Raw genomic sequence first — 26035 nt, forward strand, 5'->3', positions numbered from 1 at the left:
CAAAGTGTCAAAGATACGTAAGCTCCTTTTGGAGCTTCCAAGTACACACATAAATATGGAATCACATACCAAAAGGAGGGTCTCGAAACCTATTACATAGGTTGATTATTTCTAAAACCTGGCGTGAAACAGAAGGGAGACTTTCCTGTCTCAGTTTTTTTTTTTTTTTTTTTTTTTTCTGTCTCAGTTTTATATTCAGTTTGGGGCAGCCCTTCCCCACAGCTGTTGGGCATTACCTGCTCTGGACCAGATGGTCTGGGTCCCTGCTTGCCTCATCACTACTTACGACTGATAATCATAGTGCTTTCCTACCTGTGACTTAACATAATTTTTTTAAAGTACATGTGGGAAAAAGTGAGATGACATTAATCAAGCCCATCCCTCTGAGGGACAGTGTATAATTTGCAACCACAGAGGACCCAACAGACCCCACCCGTATCAGTGGCAGATGGAGAGCCAGCCCTCTTCTTCCTGCCTGTTTTGTCTGTCCGATTACCCACAGCAACAGCTCGTTTCTAGGTGCAGAGCTGGATTACAGTGACTTGAGCAAGGGGCTAGTCTGTGGGGTTCACAGTTTTTCGTGTTGTAGGCACTGAGCAGTAGCCCGCGGTGAGGGACACAGGAGAAAGACCGTAATGATGTCATAATGTGGAGGCTGGGGGCTAGTTTACCCAACCCAGGTGATGCAACAGTGTTGCACAGAATCACCCACATGGTCTGATGCACTGTTTAAAAAAGGAAGAGGACAGTTTGCTCAAACTGACACAGTTCTAATATTTGGAGAATTCAAGTAAATAATAGATAATAGCAATGCTTGTAGAATAGAGAATGTGTTTCTAAGTATTGGACCTAGAGATTTTAAACTTTTTTTTAAAGATGTTATTTATTTATTCATGAGAGACACAGAGAAAAAAAAAAGAGAGACACACAGAGAGAGAGAGAGGCAGAGACATAGGCAGAGGGAGAAACAGGCTCCTCATGTGGAGCCCGATGCGGGACTTGATCCTAGGATGACACCTTGAGCCAAAGGCAGACGCTCAACCATGGAGCCACCCAGGTGCCCTGATTTTAAACATTTTATTATGGACAATTTCTTAAAACCAAAGGAGAGGTAGAACAGGGTCATGAACCCCATGCATCATGCATGACCATCATGCATCGTCCACTCTCCCCTGGGTTATTTTGACATTATATTACTTATGGGCATAATAATTGTTGACAATCATCTTTTTTCTTCATTGGAAGAAGACAGCTCTGTGATGTTTATTTGGGTTTGCCCCCTCCCCGCCCCGAGGAAGCGTAGCATAGAGAGTCAGAACATGGACCTTGGAGCCAGAGCACCTGGGTTAGAATTGGGCTCAGTCTCCTACAAGTCCCTGTGACTCTGGGCAAGTGGGTAAACCTCTCCGGGTCGCCTGTCTGTCTGTAGATGGCCAAAGTCAGTCATAAGCATATGTCGGCTCTCCCCATTGTTATTCTTTTCTTTTTTTGAAAGATATTATTTATTCACGAGAGACACAGAGAGAGAGGGAGACACATAGGCAGAGGGAGAAGCAGGCTCCATGCAGGGAGCCCAATGCTGGACTCGATCCCAGGACCCTGGGATCATGACCTGAGCTAAAGGCAGACGCTCAATCACTGAGCCACCCAGCCGTCCCTCCCCATCATTATTCTATAGGACCTCCATGTGTGCTAATTGGCTGTCTTCACATCTGCTTCTTATTTAACCCTACAACAGTCCTGAGAGTGCCTGAATCTGGAGGAGGTGAAATCAGAGGTTTGCAAACTTGTCTGCAGGAGTCATAGTCATCTCAAAAGTTACTGACGCCTGTCTGCTCACCGTGGAGACTGATTTAATTGGTTTGGGATATGGCCCGGGCGTGGGTGTAATTAAAGATCCCCAGGTGATTGTAGTGACACGTGTGGGAACAAGCTTCGGGACCTAGAGGCAGCCAGAGCCCCAGTCAGCTCTCTGCCATCTCTTTGTGGCAACAGTGACTTGGGAGCCAGGACCGGGTTTATCATCTGATTTCCAGACCTAGTTCCACCCTACACCCTCACCAATCAGAGCAGATTTCACACCAGGCTTTATGTGTAAAGTTTTGTGTTTTAGTTTTAATCCCAAGTACCTAAATAAAACAAGGAAAAATAAAAACACAGCATCCATCCCATTCTAGGTGCTGTCCAGGAGACATGGTGTAGCAGTGGCAGAAACAAGTTTTTTTTTTTTTAAGATTTTATTTATTTATTAGAGACAGAGAGAGGCAGAGACACAGGCAGAGGGAGAAGCAGGATCCATGCAGGGAGCCCGACATGGGACTCGATCCGGGGTCTCCAGGATCATGCCCCAGGCTGAAGGCGGCGCTAAACTGCTAAGCCAACTGGGGCTGCCCAGAAACAAGTACTCTTTGAATGCATTTCCATCTTGCACTGATCAGTCAATGAAAATAAGTGATTGTAAAAAAAAGAAAGAAAGAAAAGAAGTGGTTGTTTGTATCGGTTCTCCATTGCCATAGATTCTAAATATCGATCACAGAATCTCAGTGGCAGACAAAATGAGCACAGCTAACACCTGTGGGTCGGCTGGTGGTGGGCTGCTCTTGGCTGGGGCCGCGAGGTTGGGTGGCTCCACTCCATGTGTCTCTCATCTTCCTGCTGGGCCCAATGGGCTAGCTAGGGAATGTTCTCACACTGAAGGCAGAGGTACAAGGAAACCAGCCCTACTTCGGTACGAGTGGACTGGAAGCATCACCTGCGCCTCGTCTGCTAATGTCCTATTGACCAAAGCAAATCAAATGACTGAGCAGCCCAAAGTTAAGGGGTGGGGAGGTATGCCCCATGTACTTTGAACTGAGTCCAAGTACTCGTGGTCAAGCCTAATATTAGTGGAAAGGAATGTACTCTCTTCCCATGGAAAGGACAGAGTGGGTGATTTTGAACCTGAATCTGTTACAGATGTAAACATGGAAGTTGAATTCATAAGTGTTAAAGGTAGCAGAAGTTGCAACAGTTTTAGGTATTAAACATAGAAAAATACTTAGATGAAAGAGAATACATGTCCCCAGTAAAACACCAAGCAGCTATTTAAAATTATGTCGAAAATGTCATTGAAAATTATTCATGCCACAAAGTGGGGGAATATATATATGTATTATGCTCCCAAGTCTGAGAAAAACTATGTATATTCATATATCAGTAGGTTAAGAGATGTGTGCCAAATTGTTAACGATAGTCTGTGGTTAGAATTACAGAATATTTTTATTTCCTATTTCCACTCCTCTGAATTTTCGACATTTTCTATGATGAATATGCATTACTTATTGTAATCCGAAAAACATTTTAAACTGTTAGATGTGGAAATTAAGATTAGGCATTCTTACTAATTCCCTTTTCTCTAATCTGTCAATAGGCAGCAAAATAATGGAGAATGGCCTTCTCTTCAAAGAACTTCTGCAGACTCCAAATTTTCGAATTACCGTGGTCGATGACGCAGACACTGTTGAACTTTGTGGTGCTCTTAAGGTAAAGTCAGCCTTGTTATTTCTGCTCAAGGAAGGAGCTCACCATGCCGCCAACTGTCCGCATTATCGAATCTAATCCTGATGACTGGGCTCTGTGTTCTGTGTTTGTCCTTCAGAGAAAAATAGTGAATTGAGAGCCTTGTGGATCACTTCCTGCTTTCGCCTAGCCTGTCCTGAGTGGCTGGAGTTCCTCTTCCATTCTGCTTCACTTTTATTTGTAAATCTGGGGGCGGGGTGGGGTGGGGGGAAGTGTGGTGTTTTGCTCTTTGGGAAATTGGCAGCTGTAATATTTTTAAAAGCATGGAGAATACCTTGATTTCAGGTAGAGTTTTACAGGGGAGCAAGGCATTCTCCCTGCCCACCCCCCCCCCCCCTGTGAATTCATATATTTCTCTTACATATCTTGAGTAGGGAAGGGGACTAACTCCCTCTGAATTATGCCACTCGTTTGGTTTCATGGCTTGGTTGATTGTTCTTTTTAAAAGAAAAATAGCCTGTTGCTGCCAAAGGCCTTTCTAAGAATAGTTTTAGCTTTGTCCATAAAGGGAAGTGGTCCAATAAAAGAATCAGCTTCTATTGGCTAGTGGCTGGGAAGAGTAAAGGGAAGAGTTTCCACACGGGCTCCTGACCTGTTCCATTCTGCCTGTGGAAGTCTTGGTGGCCGGTCCCTCTCTAGCCTGACTCCTGGGAGACAGCCAGTTTGGGAGATGGGCTGCACTTTCTCCTCCTTCTCCCACTAGGATCAGCTGCTTGAGCTGCCTTCTCAAAAAAAAAAAAAAAGCTTCAGTGTGAATGAATACCCCCCTTTGAGTCACTTTTGAGTCATTTCTTTTGTAGCAAAAGCCACTTTTCAGGAATTTGAACACCTCAGGAAGGAAGTCAGGCAATCTGGCATTTGCTTAGGCTTTGTCAGGTAAAAATTGCAAAGATTGAAAGCTAGCTGAAAAGACAGGAATCCAAAGAATGCCTTCCCGCTCTTTCTCTAAATTGTAGATACAGTGTTGTTTTTCCTCTCATCAGAATTTACATCCACTTTGTAGAATAGTATCGTGTGTGTTTGTGTGGTCACATGTTCCTGGACCATGAGGATTTTTAAGAATGAAAGCCAGTGAAAGACTGGGGCTCCCGGAGAGCACACACCTCTATTTCTGAATGTTTGTGTGGGGCATTCTTCACATTATGGGCAGGCCCTGTTACACAGTTTAGGCACTGGCTTTGGCTGTGCTTTGTTTATTTTTTTGGTTGAGATTTTTATGTGTTTTTAATAGTCCTTCATTAAACTAATGACCACTTGACAGCAGGAGCATCATGAACGCCTAATTGCTCAGCACCCGTCTGTGTTGTTCCAAAGCAGTTTTTAAGTGACTGGATATTTCTGGTGGTGGGTGGAGAAGCTGTGAGATCCTGCCCAGAACAAAGGGTGCTTGAGGGAGAAGAAAGCTTCTGGATGGAGGGTTCTGGAAAGGCTTCTACTAATGGGACCTCATGCTGGTCTTGTGTCTGAACTTAGACTTGCTTTTCATTTTTGTTGGCAGGAAGCCTGTAAGTGGATCTGTGCCTGCTACCAGGACAGAGGGTGGTTTCTGGGGGGCAGAGACTGATGGGGGTTGAGGAACATTTATCGTCCTTCCTCTGGCTGTCTTTGAAACAGGATCAGTTACCATCATTCCTGTCGGCTTGCATCAGAGCTGGGATTTTTGCCTTGCATCAGAGCTGGGATTTTTGAAAACCGAGAAACAGGCACTTTTGGCAGTAACTGAGTCTAACTGTTCCATCATACAGATAAGGAGACAGAGATCCAAAGAGATTAAATCACTCAAATGTAGCAAATATTGGCACAGTTGAAGTATGAACATGGGTTCCAAGAATCTTAGTCTGGTGTTCTTTGGTTACCATGTACAGCCTGATTTTTCTGATTTGGTCCAGTTGACTAAGATGAACCTCTCCCTTGTCAGAGGCTGCCAAAGCAAGGACAAATGAACATGCGTTTCTTTTATTACATAATTAATAGGTTTTTTTTGTTTTTTTCTGATTATAAAAGTAGTGCACAATCATTGTGTTTCACCCAACAAAAGGATGTAAAGAAAGTAAAAGTCACCTATAATTCCTAAATCCTGATAAAACCATTGTTGATGGTTTTCATATACCTTCCAATCCTTTTAGTGAGGGTACATATATATATATATATATATATGGCCCCTTTTAAAAACAAAAACTGGATCTTACTGTTCAAGTAGTTTGACATGTTTTATTCTTTCACATTAAATTAACAGTCTTTAGTAATTTTCATTCTAGCAAAGAAATGTACATTCTTTTTTGAATGTATTCCAAAACATGAGGACATTTAAGTTACCAAAAAAAGAAAAAAGAAAAGAAAAGAAAAAGAAAGAAAGAACAGCTCGCTATAAGAATAAAACCAAAAAGAAAATTTAAGGTTTTATGCAAAATCATTTTGTAGCAGTACGGTTTTACTGCCTTTATAATGTCCTTTACTGGGCAGCCCAAGTGGCTCAGTGGTTTAGTGCCGCCTTCAGCCCAGGGCCTAATCCTCAAGTCCCGTGATCCAGTCCCACGTTGGGCTCCCTGCATGGGGCCTGCTTCTCCCTCTGCCTGTGTTTCTGCCTCTCTCTCTGTGTGTGTCTCTCACGAATTAATAAATAAAATCTTAAAAAAAAAAAAAAAAGAATGTCCTTTACTTCTAAACTGTATTAATCTCCAGTAAGGGAATATCTTTTTATTTTTGATTTTTTAAAAGATTTTATTTACTTGAGAGAGAGACACACAGATAGCAAGAGAGCGCATGAGTGGGGAAGAGAGGGAGAAACAGGCTTCCCACTGAGCAGGGAGCCTGACGTGGGGCTCGATCTCAGGGCCCTTTAATCACAACTGGAACTAAAGACAGATGATGCTCAACTGACTGAGCCATTCAAGCACCCTGGGAATATCTTTTTTATTTTTTTTAAGATTTTATGTATTTATTCATGAGAGAGGCAGAGAGACAGAGAGAGGCAGAGACACAGGCAGAGGGAGAAGCAGGCTCCATGCAGGGAGCCCGACGTGGGACTCAATCCTGGGTCTCCAGGATCACACCCTGGGCTGAAGGTGGCGTTAAACTGCTGAGCCACCTGGGCTGCCCAGGAATAACTTTTTAAAATATCAACTTTATTGGGCACATGGGTGGCTTAGTGGCTGAGTGCCTGCCTTTGGCTCAGGTCGTGATCCCAGGGTCCTGAGATCAAGTTCCTCATTGGGCTCCCCACAGGGAGCCTGCTTCTCTCTCTGCCTATGTCCCTGCCTCTCTCTTTGTGTCTCTCATGAATAAATAAATAAAATCTTTTTAAAAATAAAATAAAAATAAATATCTTTATTTAAGCATAATTCATGTATATAACCTGCATCCATTTAAAGTACCTATTATAGTGGGTTTTAAAAGTTGTGTACATGTGCCCTGAAAATCATCACCATAATATAGAACATTTCCATGATCCCCAAGCTATTCTTCATGTCCTTTTCACTCCTTACCCCAGCCAGGCAGCCACTGATCTGCTTTTGTACATTACAGTTTGTATTTTCTAGAACTTTCATAATGCAGTTGTACAGTATCTACTCTTTTACGTGTGGCTTCTTTCACTGAGGGTGTATCTTTGTTTTAATGTAAATTTTAAGTGGCACTTATAGAAAAGCACAAAAATCATAACTGTACAGCTCAAACTTATGTTATTTTTAACAGATGCTTTATCAGGATTAGGTTTCATTAACAGAGACCCAAAATAATAGTGGCTGAACACAGTAGAAGTTAATTTCTTTCTTATGTACAAATCCTAAATCCATGTGATAGCTTCATACCACAGAATTCTCAGGGAGCCAGGCTCATTCCTTGCTTGCAAGGGTAGGTCCTTGTCGTGTTCTAAAATGATGACCATAGTTCCAATGGTCACATCTGCCTCCCAGGCAATAGGGTGAAAAAAAAAGAAAGAATAAAGGGCATGTGATGGCTGTCCTTTAAGGCACATTCTGGGAAGTCACATTGTAATAATTTGGCTTCATCTCAATGGGCAGTACTTAATGGTGTGACTATACCTAGCTGCAAGGGACATTGGGAAATAGTTTTTTTTCCCTCCCTTGGTTAGCTATATACTTACATGAAAGTCAGGGACTCTATGACTCTGGAAGAAAGTAGATTGGGGATAAACCCATAATCGGTGGCACAGCCACATGACATTCCCTTATAGGGCTGTTCTATAGTGAGGTTAAGCCCCCTGATGTCAGGGCATGTAAGTTCCTTCCAGAGACTGAGATAAACCAAGCTGTGATACACAGCCTCATGCCTATGGCTAGCCAGGGCCACTGCTGGATCCTGACAGCCCTGTGGCTATTTGCATTGACATTCGAATTAATCAAAACTAAATAAAAAAATTAACAGTTCAGTTTCTGAGTCACAGTAACCCCATTTCAAAGACAGTTGCCACATGAGTCTTAAGTGAGTCTCAGGTGGCCAGTGACGACTCTGTTGCATGAGCAGATATAAAACATTTAGATCATGGGGCACCTGGGTGGCTCAGTGGTTGAGCATCTGCCTTCGGCTCAGGTCATGATCTCAGGGTCCTGGGATTGAGTCCCACATCAGGCTCCCTGCAGGAAGCCTGTTTCTCCATCTGCCTATGCCTTTGCCTCTCTGTATCTCTCATGAATAAATAAATAAAATCTTAAAACAAAACATTTAGATCATTGCAGAACCTTCTACTGGATATCACTGCTGAATCTAAGGCCTTCTCATTGGGGTGCCCAGCCTGGTGGGCTAATTGTGGGCTTGACCTCAGCCCTCCTTGAACCTCAGCCAGGCTGCCTTATGTGGAGCCCAACCTGCAAGCTGTACATGGTGCCCTCTGCAATCAGAGTTCTCCCTTAGGCCTAGAGCACCAGGAGCTGGCCTCCGGCAGAATCAGAGGGAGTGTTGCCCGTACAGCAGTGACCCATTGCCAGGCTTTCACTGGAAGCCTGCGTCCTGGGCAGTGAGAGTGTTTGTGTAACCTGCAGGTAGCCTGGGCTGCTTCTCCACTTTTACATTCTTTCCATGAGAGGCTAGAAGTGGAAGGAATGAAGTCCTATCCACCCCGCCCCGTTCAGAATTGCAAAGACAGCACCTCAGGGCAAGTGATTGCCTCTGAGCAGTGCCATAACCCAGGAAATGGGGAAGGGCTTAAGCACGTCTGTCTTCTGAAAATCATGGTATTTTTAGCTCCAGAATAGTTTAAAGCAGATTTAAATGCACAGTGGATAATGATAACTTTCACAGCTGAGCGATCTCAGAGGACATCTGCTCGGATGCTATTCAAACACAATCTGACTGGCTCAGTGTGTTTATTTTTCTTTTGACAGTGATAAGTGGTAGAGGGAGAGAGCGAGGGTTTCAAGATCCATCATAAGGCGATTAAACTGGATCCGTGCCCAGGGTTGTCTTGGAAGGGAGGAGTTTACCCGGCAGTGGCCTCCTACTTCTCTCCTCGCCTCTCCACCCCCGCCGTGGGGAGGTCAGCCATCTAGGGGAAACTAAGGTAGTCCTCACCTGTGTGCCCTCTGGTGAAGGGGTCACATAAAGGCCAAGAAGGTGGCTGCAGTCCCAGGCCATGAGTAGCCTCGTCTGCCTTTTCTCTGAGAGCAGTGACACGAAGGGTCAGGAGCATTGCTCTGGGGACACCTGGGTGGCTCAGTGGTTAAGCATCTGCTTTCAGCTCAGGTCATTATCCTGGGGTCCTGGGATCGAGTCCTGCATCGGGCTCCCCAAAGGGAGCCTGCTTCTCCCTCTGCCTGTGTCTCTGCCTCTCTCTGTGTCTCTCATGAATAAATAAATAAAATCTTAAAAAAAAAAAAAAGAAGAAGAAGCTCAGAGCTCAAGGCTCAGGGCTCAATCCACACAGCTCCTACTTGGATGCTCCCAGTGACTGAGAGCTCACTCCTTTACCTCCAAGCCCTTCTGGTTGGGTGAGGTCAGCTGATCCTGTTAGAAAGTTCTTATCTTAAACCCAAAGTGGCCCCTCTGTGCCTTTCATTTACTGATCTAGAGCAGCACAGTGTGATCTACCCCCCTGGAGAGAACTCTGGAGCCAGGCTGCCTCGTCCTGCAGGTATGCCACCTTGTGACCTTGGGCCAACTACTTACCCTGTGTGGGGGAGTTTCCTCACCTCTCCCTGAGCATGATCATAGGACCCATTTTGTAGGAATGTTGTGAAGATTAAATCAGGTAATAACAACTGGAAGCACGTAGAGCAGTTCAATAAAGTTAACCTATTTTCATTATTTCCCCCCATAAATCTGTTCTTCTCCTAAGCCGACCATCCTTATCTCCCAAGCCCACCTGCAGGCCAGAGAGGCACTCCCCTTGGACATCTGATGGCAGAGGGTTCAGGAAGGTCTCCGACCCTGTGGGGGAAGAGAGGTCGGGCCAAGTTTGCCATACCATGGGGAACAGAGTGGCCCTGTGGCTCCAAGCACTGGGACTGCCTCATTAACCAGCAAGGTATTCTCAGTAAGCTGCTCAACCTCCATGAGCCAGACTGGAGGCGAGGGACACATGTGCCAGGGCTGTCACCAGAATTCAGATGAGACTGTGTGTGCAGTGGACTCACTATAGGTACTTTATAATAATCCCTCCCTCTTCCTCTGGAAGGAAGTTGTTTTATCTCTCATTCAGTCTATAGACATGCACTGATGTTGGTTCGCTAAGTGACCTCCAGGAGGGGTCACGTTGTGAAGGGGACACAAGAGACAGTGCAGGAGGCATCAGAGAGCCATTTCACCAGTCTAACCGTTTGGATCCTAGGCCTTGGCTTGTTGACATGGTCATGCCAGTATAGCCATTCAGCGGGCTCACCTGACGGTTAGCCTGGTGGCCTCTGAACTCAGACCCCCTCCATGTCCCCAGGTGTCTTTTTGTCACCTCTGTACCATCCCACTGATCTGCAGGCTCAGGGCAGGTCACAGCGGTGCCGGCTTCTGGAAGAAATGCCACCACCCGAAAGGGCTTGAAAGACTTTTATCCAAGCCCTGAATGTTATCCCTGAGGCCCAGAATGCTCAGAGAGGTAGAGCAGTGGTTCTCGGGTCACACAGCAATGAGGCAGAGTGAGAAGCAGAGGCCAACCGGGTATCAAGGCACATCCTTTTGGTGTCTCCCATGGCTCCCTTAGTCTGGCTGCTTTGCCAGGAGGGGTGTCTGGGTCTGTTTGGACACAGCCTTGGGTCTTCTTACCATCTCCGGCTCGTCTTTGCATGGGTGGTGAAGGGGGTTGTTTCGCCCCTCAGCCTCTCAGCGCTCCTTTCCCACTGCCTCTCCCCTCTCCCTTCACGGGAGGCTGCAGACCCTAAGAGTGCACCAAGCCAGGAGCTGCCCACTTCCTGCCTCAGGGAGCAGAGGCCGTGGTACTTGAGGATGGAGAGGTGCCATGGGGGGGCTGATGAAACCTGCAGTTTCCATTGCCTGTGTGGCAGGAAGGGGTTGGGAGGCTTTTGCAAGTACGGACAGAAGTTAGTACCTTAGGAAAACAAACATAGGCTCTCTGCTTGGGCTGTTAATGCAGAAGACCCAGTTCCTGGTCAGCTCCACCTACAGCTGTAAGAAGCCAGGTCTACGTGGAGTCTGGCCTTTGTAAGGGGAGAGTGAGTCACCTGGAAGCTACTTTGTTGGTCTGTTAGAACAGCGCATAACCTCCCTGGGAGACCATCTAGAGCACAGAAAGAGTGCAAATTCGTCTAAAACCCGCACGTGCTTATGCCAGCATTCTGATAATTTTTTAGAGAATTTTTTTTTTTAACTTTTCCTTTTACATGTCATTAGCCTTGAGAAGAATAGCCAGCAATCAGAGAAAGCCGTGGGATTATTCCTGAGGAAGAAATCAAGATAGATTCTGGGAGCCATCCACTCCTATCCCCTGTTCTAGCCCTCTTCATTGGAAGAGAGGCTTCTGTTTTATTGGTGTATTGGAAGTAGACAAAAGCTTCAGCGGGGCTCAATGTTTTGTTTTTTTTTTTTCCATCTGCAATGGCTTTGTGTCTTCAGTCTCCTGGTGAGGGATAGCTGTGTTTAAATGGCCAGCTCTGTTTCTCTGGGTGAGCCTGGCCCAGAGAAATGCTATGCTTCGTGTATTTTATTAGAAACTGCATATCAACCAGGGAAGACATTTTTCTCTCCAGTTTGTTCTGTTTTTAACCTCATCCCTCAGATTTCACAGGCCTGATGTTTTAAGAGATATTCTTTCATTAATTAAAAAAAAAAAAAAAGCTTTGTTTTTGAGGAAAAGATGTGCTTATTTTCATTTCTTTCTTTTTTTTTTTTTTAAGATTTTATTTATTTGAGACAGGAGAGAGAGGGAGAGAGAGCATGAGCAGGGGAGGGGGCAGAGGGAGGAGCAGACTCCCTTCAGAGCAGGGAAGCCAGATGTGGAGCTCCACCCCAGGACCGCAGGATCATGACCTGAGCCCAAGGCAGAAGCTCAACCAACTGAGCCACCTAGGCGACCCTGATTTCCTATTTGTTACCAATTAGCTTCATATTTTAAGATCTCTACAGGCACAAATTCATAGGTAGTCACCAGGTATTATGGAAAAATGCTAGTATGGTTAGACAAAAGCAAAATATTTGCATTTTCCCTGGCATCAAGTGTTCTTGGTGAAGGAGCTTTGGTAAAGTGGAAAGGGCTAGGAACCCCAGGGACTTTACTGAAGTCCCAAGTGAATGGGTGCATGCAGGCATTACTTGTTTGGTTTTACGTAGGATTTGAGGCCCAGCTCAGACACCCCGTCCTTTCCTGCTTTGAAATGAAGCTTGTGGCTCCCACCACTCCTCAGCACACTCTTGCCCTTCTGTCTCTTGATGCACTCTGTTGCCTCTTATGGCAACTGTATTGTCCATTCTTTGGGCACAAACTCTGTGTCCCATTCTGTCTTTGCCATTCCTCATTGGGTGGCACCCTCAGCCCCCATGTCCCACAGCCCCACTCTCTGGGCCCTGTGTAGAGCTTCCCACACAGGGCATGCTTAGTACACATAGGTTGAAATGAAAATCAGGTTTTTCGGTACCTCTTGTGGAACATCCGTTTCTGCCCAGGTTATAATTACATGCACACGTCTTCTTTTCCTATGAGGCCAGAGGATGTCAGACTTTATCTGTAAGGGCCACATAGGAAACATTGTGGGCTCTGTGGCCCATACGGTGTGTGTCACAACCACTCAAATCTGCTGTTAACAGCACCAAGGCAACCACAGATGGCACACAAACGAGCAGGGGGGCCTGGCTTCTAGTACAACATTTACAAAAACAGGCAGTTGGCTCTTAGTTTGCTGATCCCTGAACCAGATTATCAGCTTCTGAAGAGGCAGTCTCTGTCTTATCTGCCCTGTACGGAGCAGAGTGCCATGCAAGAGCGGGGCCCCCACGAATGCCTGCATAGGGATAAGTGAAACAAAAGGCGGAAACTTGAGCAGCACATATGCAGACATACTGACCCACCTCCACTCCCAGGTGCACATCCAACAGAAATGCCTGCACATGGTCACCAAAGGACATGCGCCAGCATGGCCACAGCAGCACCATTTGGGGTGGCCGCAGACTGGGAACTGCCCCATTGCCAATCAATAAGAGAACGGCTGAAAAAAGCTATGCCGTGTATTCACGCAGTAGAATGCAGTGCAGCAAGAAAATAAATATGCTTTATGTAAAAATACAACTAAATCTCACAAACATGATGGCAAATTGAGACAGAAACACAAATGGTGACTTACCGTACAATTCTAGTCACGTAAAATTTAAAAACAGGCAAAGCAAATACCTGTGTTGTTAGAAGTCAGGGGAGTGGTTACCTTTGTGGGGGTGGTGCCTGGGAGGGCGTCCGAGGTGGCTTTCTGGGGGCACTGGTTATGTTCTGTTTCTCCATTAGGGTGCTGGTTACAAGAGTATGTTCAGTTTGTGGGAATATCACCAAGCCATATACTTAGGACCTGCATACTTTTCCATGGGAATCTTATAGTTCAATAAGGCATTTGATTTTAAAGGGGGGGGGGGCAATTTGTCCAAACAGTATTTAAGCAGAGCCTCCAATCAACCACCCTAATTCTCTGGCTGGTGCTCCCCAACTGCTGCTTCCTACTAACCCCAGCCTGGGCTCTGGCTCCTCTAAACGGGAGAGTGGAAGTCTGGAGCCTTCTTTCATCTCTGGCAGTTGGGGCAGGAGAGCAGGGGCTGGGGCTGGGCGGGAGCCTGCGGAGCACTCTGAGGGCGTACTGGGGGGTGCTGCCGCCCCCCTCACCTTTGCGGCATCCTCATCAAGCCCAGTGTGTGACAGGCACCCCTGGGCTTCCCCATCTCCTTCACAGAACATCGTAGCAGTGGGAGCCGGGTTCTGCGACGGCCTTCACAGCGGGGACAACACCAAAGCGGCTGTCATCCGCCTGGGGCTCATGGAGATGATCGCCTTCGCCAGGATCTTCTGCAAGGGCCAGGTGTCCACGGCCACCTTCCTGGAGAGCTGCGGCGTGGCCGACCTCATCACCACCTGCTACGGAGGCCGGAACCGCAGGGTGGCCGAGGCGTTTGCCAGAACTGGGAAGGTAGCCCCTGGCCTGTCCCCCCGCCAGCCCATCTGCCCTAACTTGAGACCCCTGGGCTGGGGCGAGCCGCCCGCCAGTAAAGATAGAGGCCAGCATTTGTCATTTGCTGGGCATATCCTGTTGACATTTGTCTGCTTTCGCTTCAAAGTACCTCCACCTTAGCCTTTTAGCTTCTATGTCTCTTTCCATTGGCTTGCAGCAGAGGATGGCAGCTCCGCCCCTGCCCCCAACTCGCCTCTTGAAATAAGTGATTCTCTATACTTCTTTTTTTTAAAGATTTATTTATTTATTTGAGAGAGTGTGTGTGTGCATGCACACAGTGGGGGAGGGGGAGGAGCAGAGGGAGGGGTGAGGAGAATCTCGAGCAGACCCCACTTTCAAGCACAGAGCCCAACCTGGGGCTCAGTCTCATGACCCCGAGATCATGACCTGAGCCCTAAACCAAGAGTCAGACACTTAACTGACTGTGCCACCCAGGCGCCCCCACTCTCTAGTCTTTACAATAGGGTTTTCGTCCTTGTTTTTAAGACCATTGAAGAATTGGAGAAAGAGATGCTGAATGGACAGAAGCTCCAAGGACCTCAGACTTCTGCCGAAGTGTACCGGATCCTGAAACAGAAGGGGATGGTTGACAAGTAAGTCCCCCCACTGTCCCTGAGCCCACAGAAGGGCCACCCCCTGCCCCCCTCACGACCACCAGCCCTGTGGGTACATATGGGCATGGCTGAGTGTGGAACTCCACTGGAATAGTTCTGCCCTTAGTGTGAGGAACATCTTCCTGCCCTGAAAATGAGTGTTGATACGAACTAAACTCAAGTTCAGGGAGAAGAACTCAATTCTCTCTCTTTTTTTTTTTTTTAAAGATTTTATTTATTTATTCATAGACACACAGAGAGAGAGAGGCAGAGACACAGGCAGAGGGAGAAGCAGGCTCCACACAGGGAGCCCGTTGTGGGACTCGATACTGGGTCTCCAGGATCACACCCCAGGCTGCAGGCAGTGCCAAACCACTGCGCCACCGGGGCTGCCCTCTCTCTCTCTCTTATTTTTTTTTTTAAAGATTTTATTTATTTATTTATTTATTTATTTATTTATTTATTTATTTATTTATTTATGAGAGACAGAGAGAGGCAGAGACACAGGCAGAGAGAGAAGCAGGCTCCTTGCAGGGAGCCTGATGTGGGACTTGATCCCAGGACCCTGGGATCACACCCTGAGCCGAAGGCAGACGCTCAACCACTGAGCCACTCAGGCATCTCTTTTTTTTTTTTTTTTTGAGAGATAGAGGGTGTGCGCATGTGAGGGGAAAGGGGAAGTGGCGGGGAGAAGGTGCCAGGGGAGAATGGCAGAGACAGAAAGAGAATCCTAAGGAGGCTTTACACCCAGTACAGAGCCCGATGAAGGGCTTGATCCAGGACCCTAAGATCATCAGCTGAGCCAAAATCAAGAGTGAGACGCTCAACTGACTGAGCCACCCAGGCACCCTAAGAAGAACTCAGTTTTATAAAGCATGTTAGGAAACATGAAGTTTGAAGTTCTAGTTTATCCTGCAGGGTGTTTGGTAAGAGCTACATGTCATAAGTTTTGAATTAAAAAAAAATATATTACCTTGTTATTTGTTTTAAAAAGATATAGTCTTGTTAATAAAAAGTCAAACAATTCAGAAAAGAAGAGAATTACCCCAGAATTCTAGCACTGGAAGTGACCCGTGTTAAGGTTTGGGGAGCAGCTCTGCAGTCTCTGTGTCCCGTGGATGGATGGGTGCATCCAGCCTCCACTGCCCCACTGGGCTGGTCAGCTATTAAAGGTGGGCTTGGGATAGTTTGATTTGCCCCAGATCAAGGAAATAAACCCTGTAGCACCACAAAAGCTGCCAGCCTCTCTGCGGCTGCCCTGTGGCCCTCTATCTTGCTCATTTGCTGAGCCGTCTTCCATAACCTTGATGGCAGCGACACCACCTAATAAATGCACACACAGCATACTCTGTGGGTCCTTGGCTCCTCAGGAGGGAGCGGGGAGGTTTGCTTGCCCGGGAGAGGAGGGAACTGGGCGGCTGAGCAGACACTGCCATTTGTGGCCAACAGTGCACACTCGTCTCCCTGAGCCAGTGATGGTTATAGGCGTGTCTGCTTGTTCTCTGGTGTGTCTCCCTCCTCCTCAGGTCAGTGCACGTGTCTCTTGGTCCTGACCACATGCCTTTACCTCCCCTACACTCAGCTCTCCTCTCTGGACCAGTACAAACTGATCAACCCATAGAGTTCCCTGTGGCAAGTTGAAAATGAGGGCAGACAGGACATTTGTCTTCCTTCTTTCATTAGCATTATATTTTTCTGAAATGGCTTTCAAAACCAGCCAGGCAGAGATGGAAGTCATAAACAGGCCTCCAGAAGAGGAGAATTACCGTTAAATCATGACTAAAAGGAAAACACCTCCTAGGTGCATGGTTTTCCCTACATACTTCAACGGCAAATGGTGATGTGTTTAAGTGTGGTGGGGCTACTTTAATAAACACTGAGTAGTTATCAGGAATTTTTTTTTAAAGTCTTTAGAAAATACTTGAGTGCTAGTGGATGATAATTGTCTCCCAATCATGGTTTTAAAGTGGCACCTGTGTGCGACCATGGGATGTATTTGATAGGCTTCTATGAATGGATGAGTTGGCTAGTGTTATATTCATCATGGAACTTGGGGAGGCTGTAGACTGGAACTGGCATTCTGGGATCAGTACTGCCTGTTTTTAAAAAGCAGGTGTTGGAGCGCCTGGGTGGCTCAGTCAGTGAAGCATCTGCCTTTGGCTCAGGTCATGATCTCAGGGTCCTGGGATTGAGCCCTGCATCAGACTCCCTGCTCAGCGGGGAGGCTGCTTCTCCCTCACCCTCTGCACCTCCCCCTGCTTGTGCGCTCTCTCTCTCTCTCTCTCTCAAATAAATAAAATCTCTTAAAAAGCAGGTGTAGGGGCACCTGGGAGCCTCAGTCAGTTAAGTGTCCGACTCTTGGTTTTGGCTCAGGTCATGATCTCAGGGTCCTGGGAGTAAGCCCCCTGTCAGGCTCCAAGCTCAGCCTGAAGTCTGCTTGAGATTCTCTCTTCCTCTCCCTCTGCCCCGCCTGCTCGTGCTTTCTGTCTCTTTCTCAAATAAGTCTTAAAAAAAGAAAAGAAAAAAAAAGGCAGGCGTAATCAAGCAAGTGAAACTTGGCTCTGAGCAGATACCCTTCCTCCGTCTTGTCCCATTTTCTTTCTTCTGTTTAGAAACTAAACAGACTGTGCCTGTGCTTAATGAGGTCACTGCCCGTTTGGAGGGGACATGGTTTCTCCAGGTTGCAGTATAGACGTCTATAGGGGCTCTCCCTTCCCCTGCACCCACCTCCCAGCGCTGCTCAGGCAGCCCCTGAGCTCTGCAGTTCTCCCTTGGCATTACCTCTTACCTTGATTTTTTTTTTCCCCTTGTCATCCCAGCCATCACTGCCCAGGTCTTCCTGTCTTTTCTTCTCTGTGGCTAACAGAAAGAGAAGTGAGCAGGCGACAGCACCTATGGCCACCTTGCGGCTTCCCAGCCATGTGGTCTTGGACAGGTCGTATTCTTATCTGTGCCCCAGTTTTCTTTACCCACCAAATAGAACTAATGGACCTGATGATTGCCATGGTGCCTTCCAGCTCGAGTATTCTAGTTCACAGGCCTTCTGCTCATCCAGAATGAGGAGTCCTTAGGTTGGCATTTGGGGCAGCCCTCTCGGTTCTGTACCAACTGAACTTTCTAACACTTAGGTCCTGTAACTTTCTACAACCCCTTCTTCAGTTGAAGCAGATTTCCCTTTGCCCCAATACCTCCTTCTCAGACTTCTGTGTGCATCTGTCCTCCTGCTGTTGGGCCTGCCTGGATGTACAGGTCAGCCCTGACCACCCTTGAAGCGGCCTGGGCCTGTCCTCAGAGCCGCCTTCATCCATACCCTTCAGATGCAAATAACTTTCCTGCCTTGAACATATTGTTTACACAAGTGGTCAGCAAAGTTTTTCTGTAAAGGACCACATTGTAAACATTTAGTCTTTGCAGCTTGCATAGAGCTCTCTGTTGTATATTCTTTTTTTTTTTTTTTTCCTTTTATGGCCCTCGAAACATGTAAGAATTGTCCTCATCTTGCAGGCAGTACAAAACAGGCCATAGGTCAGATTTGTTTCTCAGGCTGTGGCTTGCTGACCCCAGGTTTGTTTGTTTGTTTATATTTTTATTTTAAAGAGATGTTATTTATTTATTCATGAGAGACACACAGAGAGAGGCAGAGACACAGGGAGAGGGAGAAGCAGGCTCCCTGTGGGGAGCCCGATGCAAAACTCGTTCCCAGGACCCCAGGATCACACACTGAGCGAAAGGCAGAGAGACGTTCAACCACTGAGCCACCCAGGCATCCCTGAGTCCAGGTTTAGACAGAACTGCTGCTCAGGTGCTGTGGCTTCTTACATGAACATACAATGTTACTTTCATTCTTCAGATTTGGAGGGGGAGCCCATGCTCTCGGTTAAAAAAAAAAAAAAGAACTTTGAGTCCTAGAAAAAGGCACACAGTGAAAAATGACTCCAAATCCCCACGGTAGATGCAGGCAGCTGTCTGAACTGTTAGTATGTCCTTCTTTTTATGTAATGGGTGCTGTGCTCTGCGTTGTGCTCTGCCCCTTGCTTTTCCTCACTTGAAGGCGTGATTCGAAGATCATGCCACATCGGCACCAATAGATCTCATTTAATGGCTACAGAACATTCCACTGTGTGGGAGAACCACAGTTTATTTAGCCAGTCTCCTCTGGATAGACAGTAAAGTTGTCTGGGTTTCTCTGCTGTTACAAAATTTGCTTGATTTTATTCCCTTGTGCATGCATCTTTATGAGCATGTGTGAGAATCAGGTGTTTGTGTTCATTTGCTAGGGCTGCCATAACAAAATATCACAGGCTGAGGGGCTTGCACAGCAGAAATTTACTTCTCATGGGCTAGAAGTCTAAAGGTCAAGGTGCCAGCAGGTACCTTCTTCTGAGGCCTGTCTTTTTGGCTTATAAATGGCCATCTTCACCCCGGGTCTTCATGTGGTCTTCCTTCTGTCCACATGTGAGTCCTAATCTCCTTTTCTCATAAGGACATCAGTCATATTGGGCTAGGGCCCATACTTATGGACCCCCTTTTAATTTTCTTCTTATAAGTACTGAGGATTAGGACTTCATTGGATAGATTTGGAGGCTGGGGGTACAACTCAGCCCAGAACAATGTTGTAAGCTCTCTGAGGACATCCTGCACCTGGTTGAAGCCTCTCACATCTTAAGTCCTTAGTAGCCATTAGTGGGCTGGCTGATTGATTGGCTGATGCCTATATTTTTCATTGAAATACTGTCTTTTGCCCTCCTTTCACCTCTGATCTCATTTAGAGAGCTCTCCAAACTGATCTAATTGGCCTTGTAGTATTTTATGCTGTATAAAATAGCATTTAGATGAGCAGGATAGCCTAGTGGTTGAATGTTGGCTCCAGAGTCAGAAACTGTGACTCAGTCTCCTTATCTATGGAATGAGGATAAGGAAATTATCCCCCTCATAGGGTGGTTGTGAGGATTAAACAAGTTCCTTAGAAATTCCAATTTCCATAGAAATTCCCTCCCCCGCCCCCCATACTCCCAATCTCATGTTAGCTTCTAATCTACACAATCCATTTTGGAAGCTCTGTTTATGAAAGCCAGGAGTGGTTTTGGCTGCAAGAGCAATGCCCAGTTAAAAATGCCTTGAGCAATAGGGTTATTTTTCTCATAGAACAAGGACTCTGGAGGTCATTATTGGTGTTGGCACAGTGCCTCTAGATTAGAATCTCAGTGATACTGTTAATATTCCCTCAGAATCTCAAGATGACTGCAGCAGCTCCATGCATCACATACACAGCTGCACTCCATGACATGGAGCAGGTACAGTCAGGGGGAGCAGAATTTTCCTCCAGTGCCTCTCAAGGAGAGGAGTATCTTCCCCCAAAGCCCTCAACAGAGATGTTGAGTCCTGCTCTCTAGAACTTGTTTCCTTGGCTAATTCTGGGAGAAAGAAAGGCTGGGAAACTGAGCCTTAGGCCATTTGCAACACTGGTAAAAAGTGAAGGGGGTTAGGCATGGCTTTGGGTGGCCACTCATCACCTGCCACCCTGCTTTGGGGACACATAAGTTGTTCTCATCGTAGGATCAGGAGAACTAAGCCATGGAAAGATGATCGAGCTGAAATGTGCAGGCTCTAACTCCCATTCTCAATAGTTCATTGAACAAATACTTGCTGAGCACCTGCCCCCAGCCATGCGCTGTGCCAGGCCCCAAGGATGCAGAGGTGAACAAAACATCTGAGGCCCTGTCCTTTAGGAGCTTGCTAGGACCTATTTGGCCATCGTGTGGCTGTGTATATAAACTGTCCCTTACTGCACACCCACCATGTGCCAAGTTATACTCTCTGTATGTTACATGTAAGTCACTTAATACTGTAGACCTTAACACAACAGGTCTTGGGCAGCCTGGGTAGCTCAGTGGTTTAGCGCCATCTTCAGCCCGGGGTGTGATCCCGGGGGTCCGGGATCGAGTCCCACATCGGGCTCCCTGCTAGGAGCCTGCTTCTCCCGCTGCCTGTGTCTCTGCCTCTCTCTCTGTGTCTTTCTTGGATAAATAAATAAAATTAAAAACACAACAGGTCCTGCCGCATTTTACAGAGGGGTTATGAAACTTGCCCAGAGCAGATAAACTGTGGGGTCAGATTTGACTGTCCGCCTGACTCCAAAAAATAAAATATTCTGTACCGAAAAAAAACCCACAGTGATAGACATATGACCTATCAGGGTTATTTGCTATTCTTAAATTAAGTTGTCATTATAGAATTCCAACTAGATAATTTTCAGAATGGCTTTTAAGATGCTATTGATCCTGTCAAGCTCATTTTGGGTTGAGTGTGTGTGTGTGTGTGTGTGTGTGTGTGTGTGTGTGTGTGTGTTTAAAAGCCTGATTGAAATTACCTTTGTTATTTCCTTAGTGATATCTGCTGTTTAAAATACTTGATGAACCAGCTGCACCCTGGGATACTGCTGTCTTTTCTCACAATAGATTATTAACCCTTCCCTTTATACCCTCAGCCATTTCAAACTTTCATTTATATCTGTGTTCACATCTTAGAAGAAAAGGCAAAATAAACCCAGCTTCCAACTTGAGATCAGTGCTCTGCTAATTGTGGGTGCCCACGTTGATTCTTGCAGGAGTGTTCCAGACCCGAACTATTTATGGTGATGTGTGGGCTGCCTCATCTTTATCCTTGGATGATCCCTTTTGGAGAAGGGAGAGCAATACCTCCTTGCAATTTAAAATTTATTCTCCAGTCTCTTAAAATATCGACAGAAACTTGGATTCATTCCAGACTTGACCAAGAGTCTACGCTACAACTCTTCACATAAATGATCAGAGGTGCCCCTGCAGGAATTACCCTGTGACTTGTTTGTAGTCTGTGTACTCCAAACAAGTAGGTGAAGGATGGTCTAGGTCATACCAACACCTTAGAGCCACAGTGCAGAGGCTTTCTGCCGATCAAATAGGAGTATAGAAGGCATTCGCTTTATTGTCCAATGTAGCACACCCATCTACAATCTGATCGGCAGAAGAGGAAGACTGATTTGTTCTGTAAGGTAAGCCAGATGGCCTAACTTGTCTTTTTCACATTTCCTCCCAACCAGGTTCCCGTTGTTTACTGCAGTGTATCAGATCTGCTATGAAGGCAAACCCGTTCAAGAGATGTTGTCTTGTCTCCAGAGCCACCCAGAGCATGTATAAAGTGGCTGGTGCAGCGTGTTGGGGAACGCGCTGCCTTTCTGATCAGTCTTTTCCGTTCAGATGGAAACAGACTGGGCAACACAATGTTCGCTTGACCATCATCTCGTCATGGGTGCGGATGAATTTTTACCAGTTCATTTTTGAACTGCAAGAAGCAGTTCACTAGCTAAGATGTGGTGGGCAACAAATAGACACATGTGTGAGCGTGTGAGTCTGCGTTCATTTCTCATGCTGTGGATGTTTCTATGAACCAAAATTAAAGGTCCTTTTTAAAAATTACTTTTGAAATTTTCCCACCATGGTAACTTAGAAGGATGGGAATGAATCTCAGCTAAATTTTTTACATCAGCTCCATATGCATTTGAGTGAAGGGTTTTTTTTTCTTCTTCTTCTTCTTCTCATTCTCTTAATGTTAAAACTGAACCAGCATTAACATGGTAGAACAGAGGCGTGAGTGTGTTCAAAGATCAACATACTGTAACTTAAACTCTATCTCAAAGCCAGCATAATTAACTACTTTGATTGTGGGTTGGTCTTTTTTTAACAATTAGAGATTTTTAATTAGATGATCCACTTATGTATCTTCCTCTTTGCAGTTTTCTGCATTTTTAGCCTCTTTTCTCTTCATTAGCTGCCAGAATGTGCTTCTCCTAAAGGCTCAGCAGTGGCGGAAGGCAGAAAATGCATCTGGGATTTTCCTGCTGTGACCAGCACGTTCTACTGATTAATGACCTTTGGATGATGCTTTTTGTTAGGTAGTCCTTTTGTGCAAACATTTCCTGTAAGCCTCACAGATCCACTGAGATGGGACTCCTATTATTTCCTCTTTTGAGTTGCAGTCACTGGTCACCTGGGGAGTCGGGGCAGAGCTGGCTGTCAAGTCCAGTGTTCCTCCACCCCACCAGGGTGCCCAGACCCCATGCATCACTGGGCTGACTTGACCCCCAGCTAATTGGCTGTGGCAGATGCCATGTGCAGCCTTTCCTGAGTCCATGGCAAGGCTTCCTGCAGCTGAGATTTGCATGGGTTGTTGCCTAGATGGATGCCACTCAAAATGTCCTCCCATCAGCTTCACTTAGAGTCTCTCATAAATGCAGGTTCCCAAGTCCCACTCCAGAGCTCCAAAGTGGGGTAAGGTATCTATTCTTTAATATGTCTTCCATGTATTCCTGATGCTCACTACAACTTGAGAACCACTACTTTAGAAATTTTACCTACATTGGCATTTCTCAAACCACATGCCATAGGAAATGAGCATCCTGGGATCCCATGGTTGTTCTAGGTGTTCTCTGGCAAGGCCAAGTGCGTTTGGGGAAAGCTGCCTCAGCACACCCCTCCTGAAGGTGTAGAGTGTATATTAGCATATCAGTAGAACATGTCGAACCCAGAGAGTTCCAAATACATTAGACTATGAAGATTCTTTTTGGCAAAGAAACTTGCCAAGTTTTCAAGGGAACACTGCTTTAGGCTGAGGTGACCCGAGGACAGCTCAAGCATACCCTTCACTCCTCGGAAAAGTTAGGATGAAGAACTACCTACCTGTGGTATTGTTAGCTATGAACTTTTACAGTTCAGGCCTGCAATGAATCTTTGATGAAGCTTTAAGGTGACACTGTCAAGTACAACCATGTAGATGTCAACCTCGCTGAAACGCACATTATGTCAAATAAGTGCTTTTAATTCTAGAATTAGAATGGGAATTACTGTATCTTCTTAAAAGAGATTGATTTCAGGACAGCATTATAGTTACCTTACATAGCACTTGGTAAGTGTTAAGGGAATATATGAATGTCACTTATATATTCATGGATTTTCACTTTGTGAGATTTTGACTTTTTTTTTTTTTTTTAATTTTTCAGCTTGGGACTTTTTTCCTTCTATACCTGAAATGATTGTAGAATAGATTTTTGTGGGAATTTAAAAAACTCAATCCAAAACATTCTGGGGGAGGCATTTTAAATCCTCATACACAGAAGTATATGAAAGCACATGAAATCCACAATTTTCATTGATTTTAGTGCCACTGTTAATCAATTTTTGCTTGTCTCATGATTAATCTTTTTAAAAATGTGTACATAGATAACAAAGTGTTACTTTTAAAGATACTTAAAGGGCTGTAAGCTAATTGTGGTGTCTGTTAAGTGGGATAATTAGATGTGAAGAGTTAGGATTTTGTTTTACATATATTCTCATCTGCATTCAGCTTCCTACTCTGAGTTTTGTACTTGACTGTTTTTTCTTTATGAGTGTTCTCTTGCCAGTCTGGTCTGCTGACTATATCTTTTGAACATACTTCTGATATCCTGCATATTATGGAAAGAGGCAAATTTTATAAGTTTGTGCTCTGCTAACTGTAGATATTTATTACTCTACGAGTTATCTATTTTTGTAAGCCTGTGGTCCATCATTTATTTTAATTCTCATTTCTTACTAATTATGGTAATAGGGAGGGAGACATCTAGAGGAAAAGCCTAATTTGTACTACTTCAGCAAATCTGTGAATGTAAAAACTTCACTGTTGCCTTGCTATAATCCAACCTACTATATAATGTGGAACAAATATCTGTCTTGAAATCCATCCTAGCAGGTTGAGTTGAGCTAAACTCCTTCTGGTTTTTCATCTAACTAAAACATGGCCCCATGGCATCAGCCCACGGAGTGATGAGGTGCCTGTGTACAAAGGGATCTTTCGTTTTTCCACCACTTCTAATCTAAGAGCCTTTTACTTACATGTGTACTGAATCTGTTTACAGACTGTAGGTGGATATAATTTAAAGACTTGATTTAATAAACATTTAATGCCCCAAACCTGTGCTACTGGCCCTTTTTTTTTTAAGTGGTTCTTTTTTTTTTTTTTTTTTAAGATTTATTTATTTATTTATGATAAACATATATATAGAGAGAGGGGCAGAGACAGGAGGAGGGAGAAGCAGGCTCCATGCCGGGAGCCTGACGTGGGACTCGATCCTGGGACTCCAGGATCGCGCCCTGGGCCAAAGGCAGGCGCTAAACCGCTGAGCCACCCAGGGATCCCCTGGCCCTTTTTTTTAAAAAAAATAATCAGCTTAGTTAAGAGTTTATCTAGCTCAGCTCTTTTTTTCCTGAATTGTGTTGCATGAACAAAAACAAAAAGGTAATTTCTAAAAGAAAGATTTCGTCTCTAATCCCACTCCTCAAACACGTCAATTTCCATTTGTCTTCTTCCCATTGCTTGATGACATTTTTATATAATCATAATCGTAGGGTGGAGGCCTTCCAGTTCCAGCTACACAGTGGAGTAATATATTTGAAATCCACACTACCACCACCTCAAATACCTAGTAAAGCTAGTAAGATATGACCAGCATATATAACCAGATCTAATCTCACAGGAATGTGAGGGAAATGCCCAGGAGGTTAAAATAATTAGGGACTAACCAGAGCAGTAAAGTCACTGAGTGGTTCTGTGGCTTTCAGAGGAGGGTGTGGAAACCTCTCCATTGTCTGAGGGTTTATATTGTAAAGTCAGTGCTAGAACAAGAGCTTTCCAAGGGCTACCCTGTCAGGGAAAGAAATGGGCTAGAAAACCCATGGATAGGGACAATCAAGGAAGGGGTTCCAGTGGAGAAAAATGTGTCTGCTGAAAACTTATGATCATGAGTCCAGCACCATCAACAGGTTTTGGGTTTGAATTTTAATATCCAGAAAATCACAAACAAAAAGAAAAAAAAAGGAACATACCCACTTTGGATCCAAGCTGCACAGGCTTTCCAGAAGTAAGGTCCTATTAAATATGCCCTTTAAAAATTAGAAAATAGGGGATCCCTGGGTGGCTCAGCGGTTTAGAGCCTGCCTTTGTCCCAGGGCATGATCCTGGAGTCCCGGGATCGAGTCCCATATGGGGCTCCCTGGATGGAGCCTGCTTCTCCCTCTGCCTGTGTCTCTGCCTCTCTCTGTGTGTCTCCCATGAATAAATAAATAAAAATAAAATATTTAAAAAATAAATAAAAATTAGAAAATAATGGCAAAATAACAAGTGTTGGCCAGGTTGTGGTTCTACTGCTCTGGTTGTCGGTTCCCTCCTAGAATTCTATTTATTTATTTTTAAAAGATTTTATTTTTA

The 26035-nt window shown here is 45.3% G+C and overlaps 1 protein-coding gene across 2 annotated transcripts in view; it reads left to right on the forward strand.

Moving 5' to 3' along the window:
• GPD1L (glycerol-3-phosphate dehydrogenase 1 like) overlaps positions 1 to 26035 on the forward strand; it is a 110147-nt gene that overhangs the window by 38279 nt on the left and 45833 nt on the right. The window contains exons 5-8 of one of the 2 annotated variants that reach the window (XM_072793111.1): positions 3410 to 3522; positions 13890 to 14123; positions 14652 to 14758; positions 21837 to 24741. In XM_072793111.1, coding sequence (XP_072649212.1) covers positions 3410 to 3522; positions 13890 to 14123; positions 14652 to 14758; positions 21837 to 21933 — 551 coding nt within the window. In that variant the 3' untranslated portion in view covers positions 21934 to 24741. Of the gene's footprint in view, positions 1 to 3409; positions 3523 to 13889; positions 14124 to 14651; positions 14759 to 21836; positions 24742 to 26035 lie in introns of those variants that run through there. The other variant, XM_072793112.1, reaches the window with a different exon arrangement.

The sequence above is a fragment of the Canis lupus genome, chromosome 22 (genome assembly GCF_048164855.1).
Source record: "Canis lupus baileyi chromosome 22, mCanLup2.hap1, whole genome shotgun sequence".
Classification (NCBI taxonomy): Eukaryota; Metazoa; Chordata; class Mammalia; order Carnivora; family Canidae; genus Canis; species Canis lupus.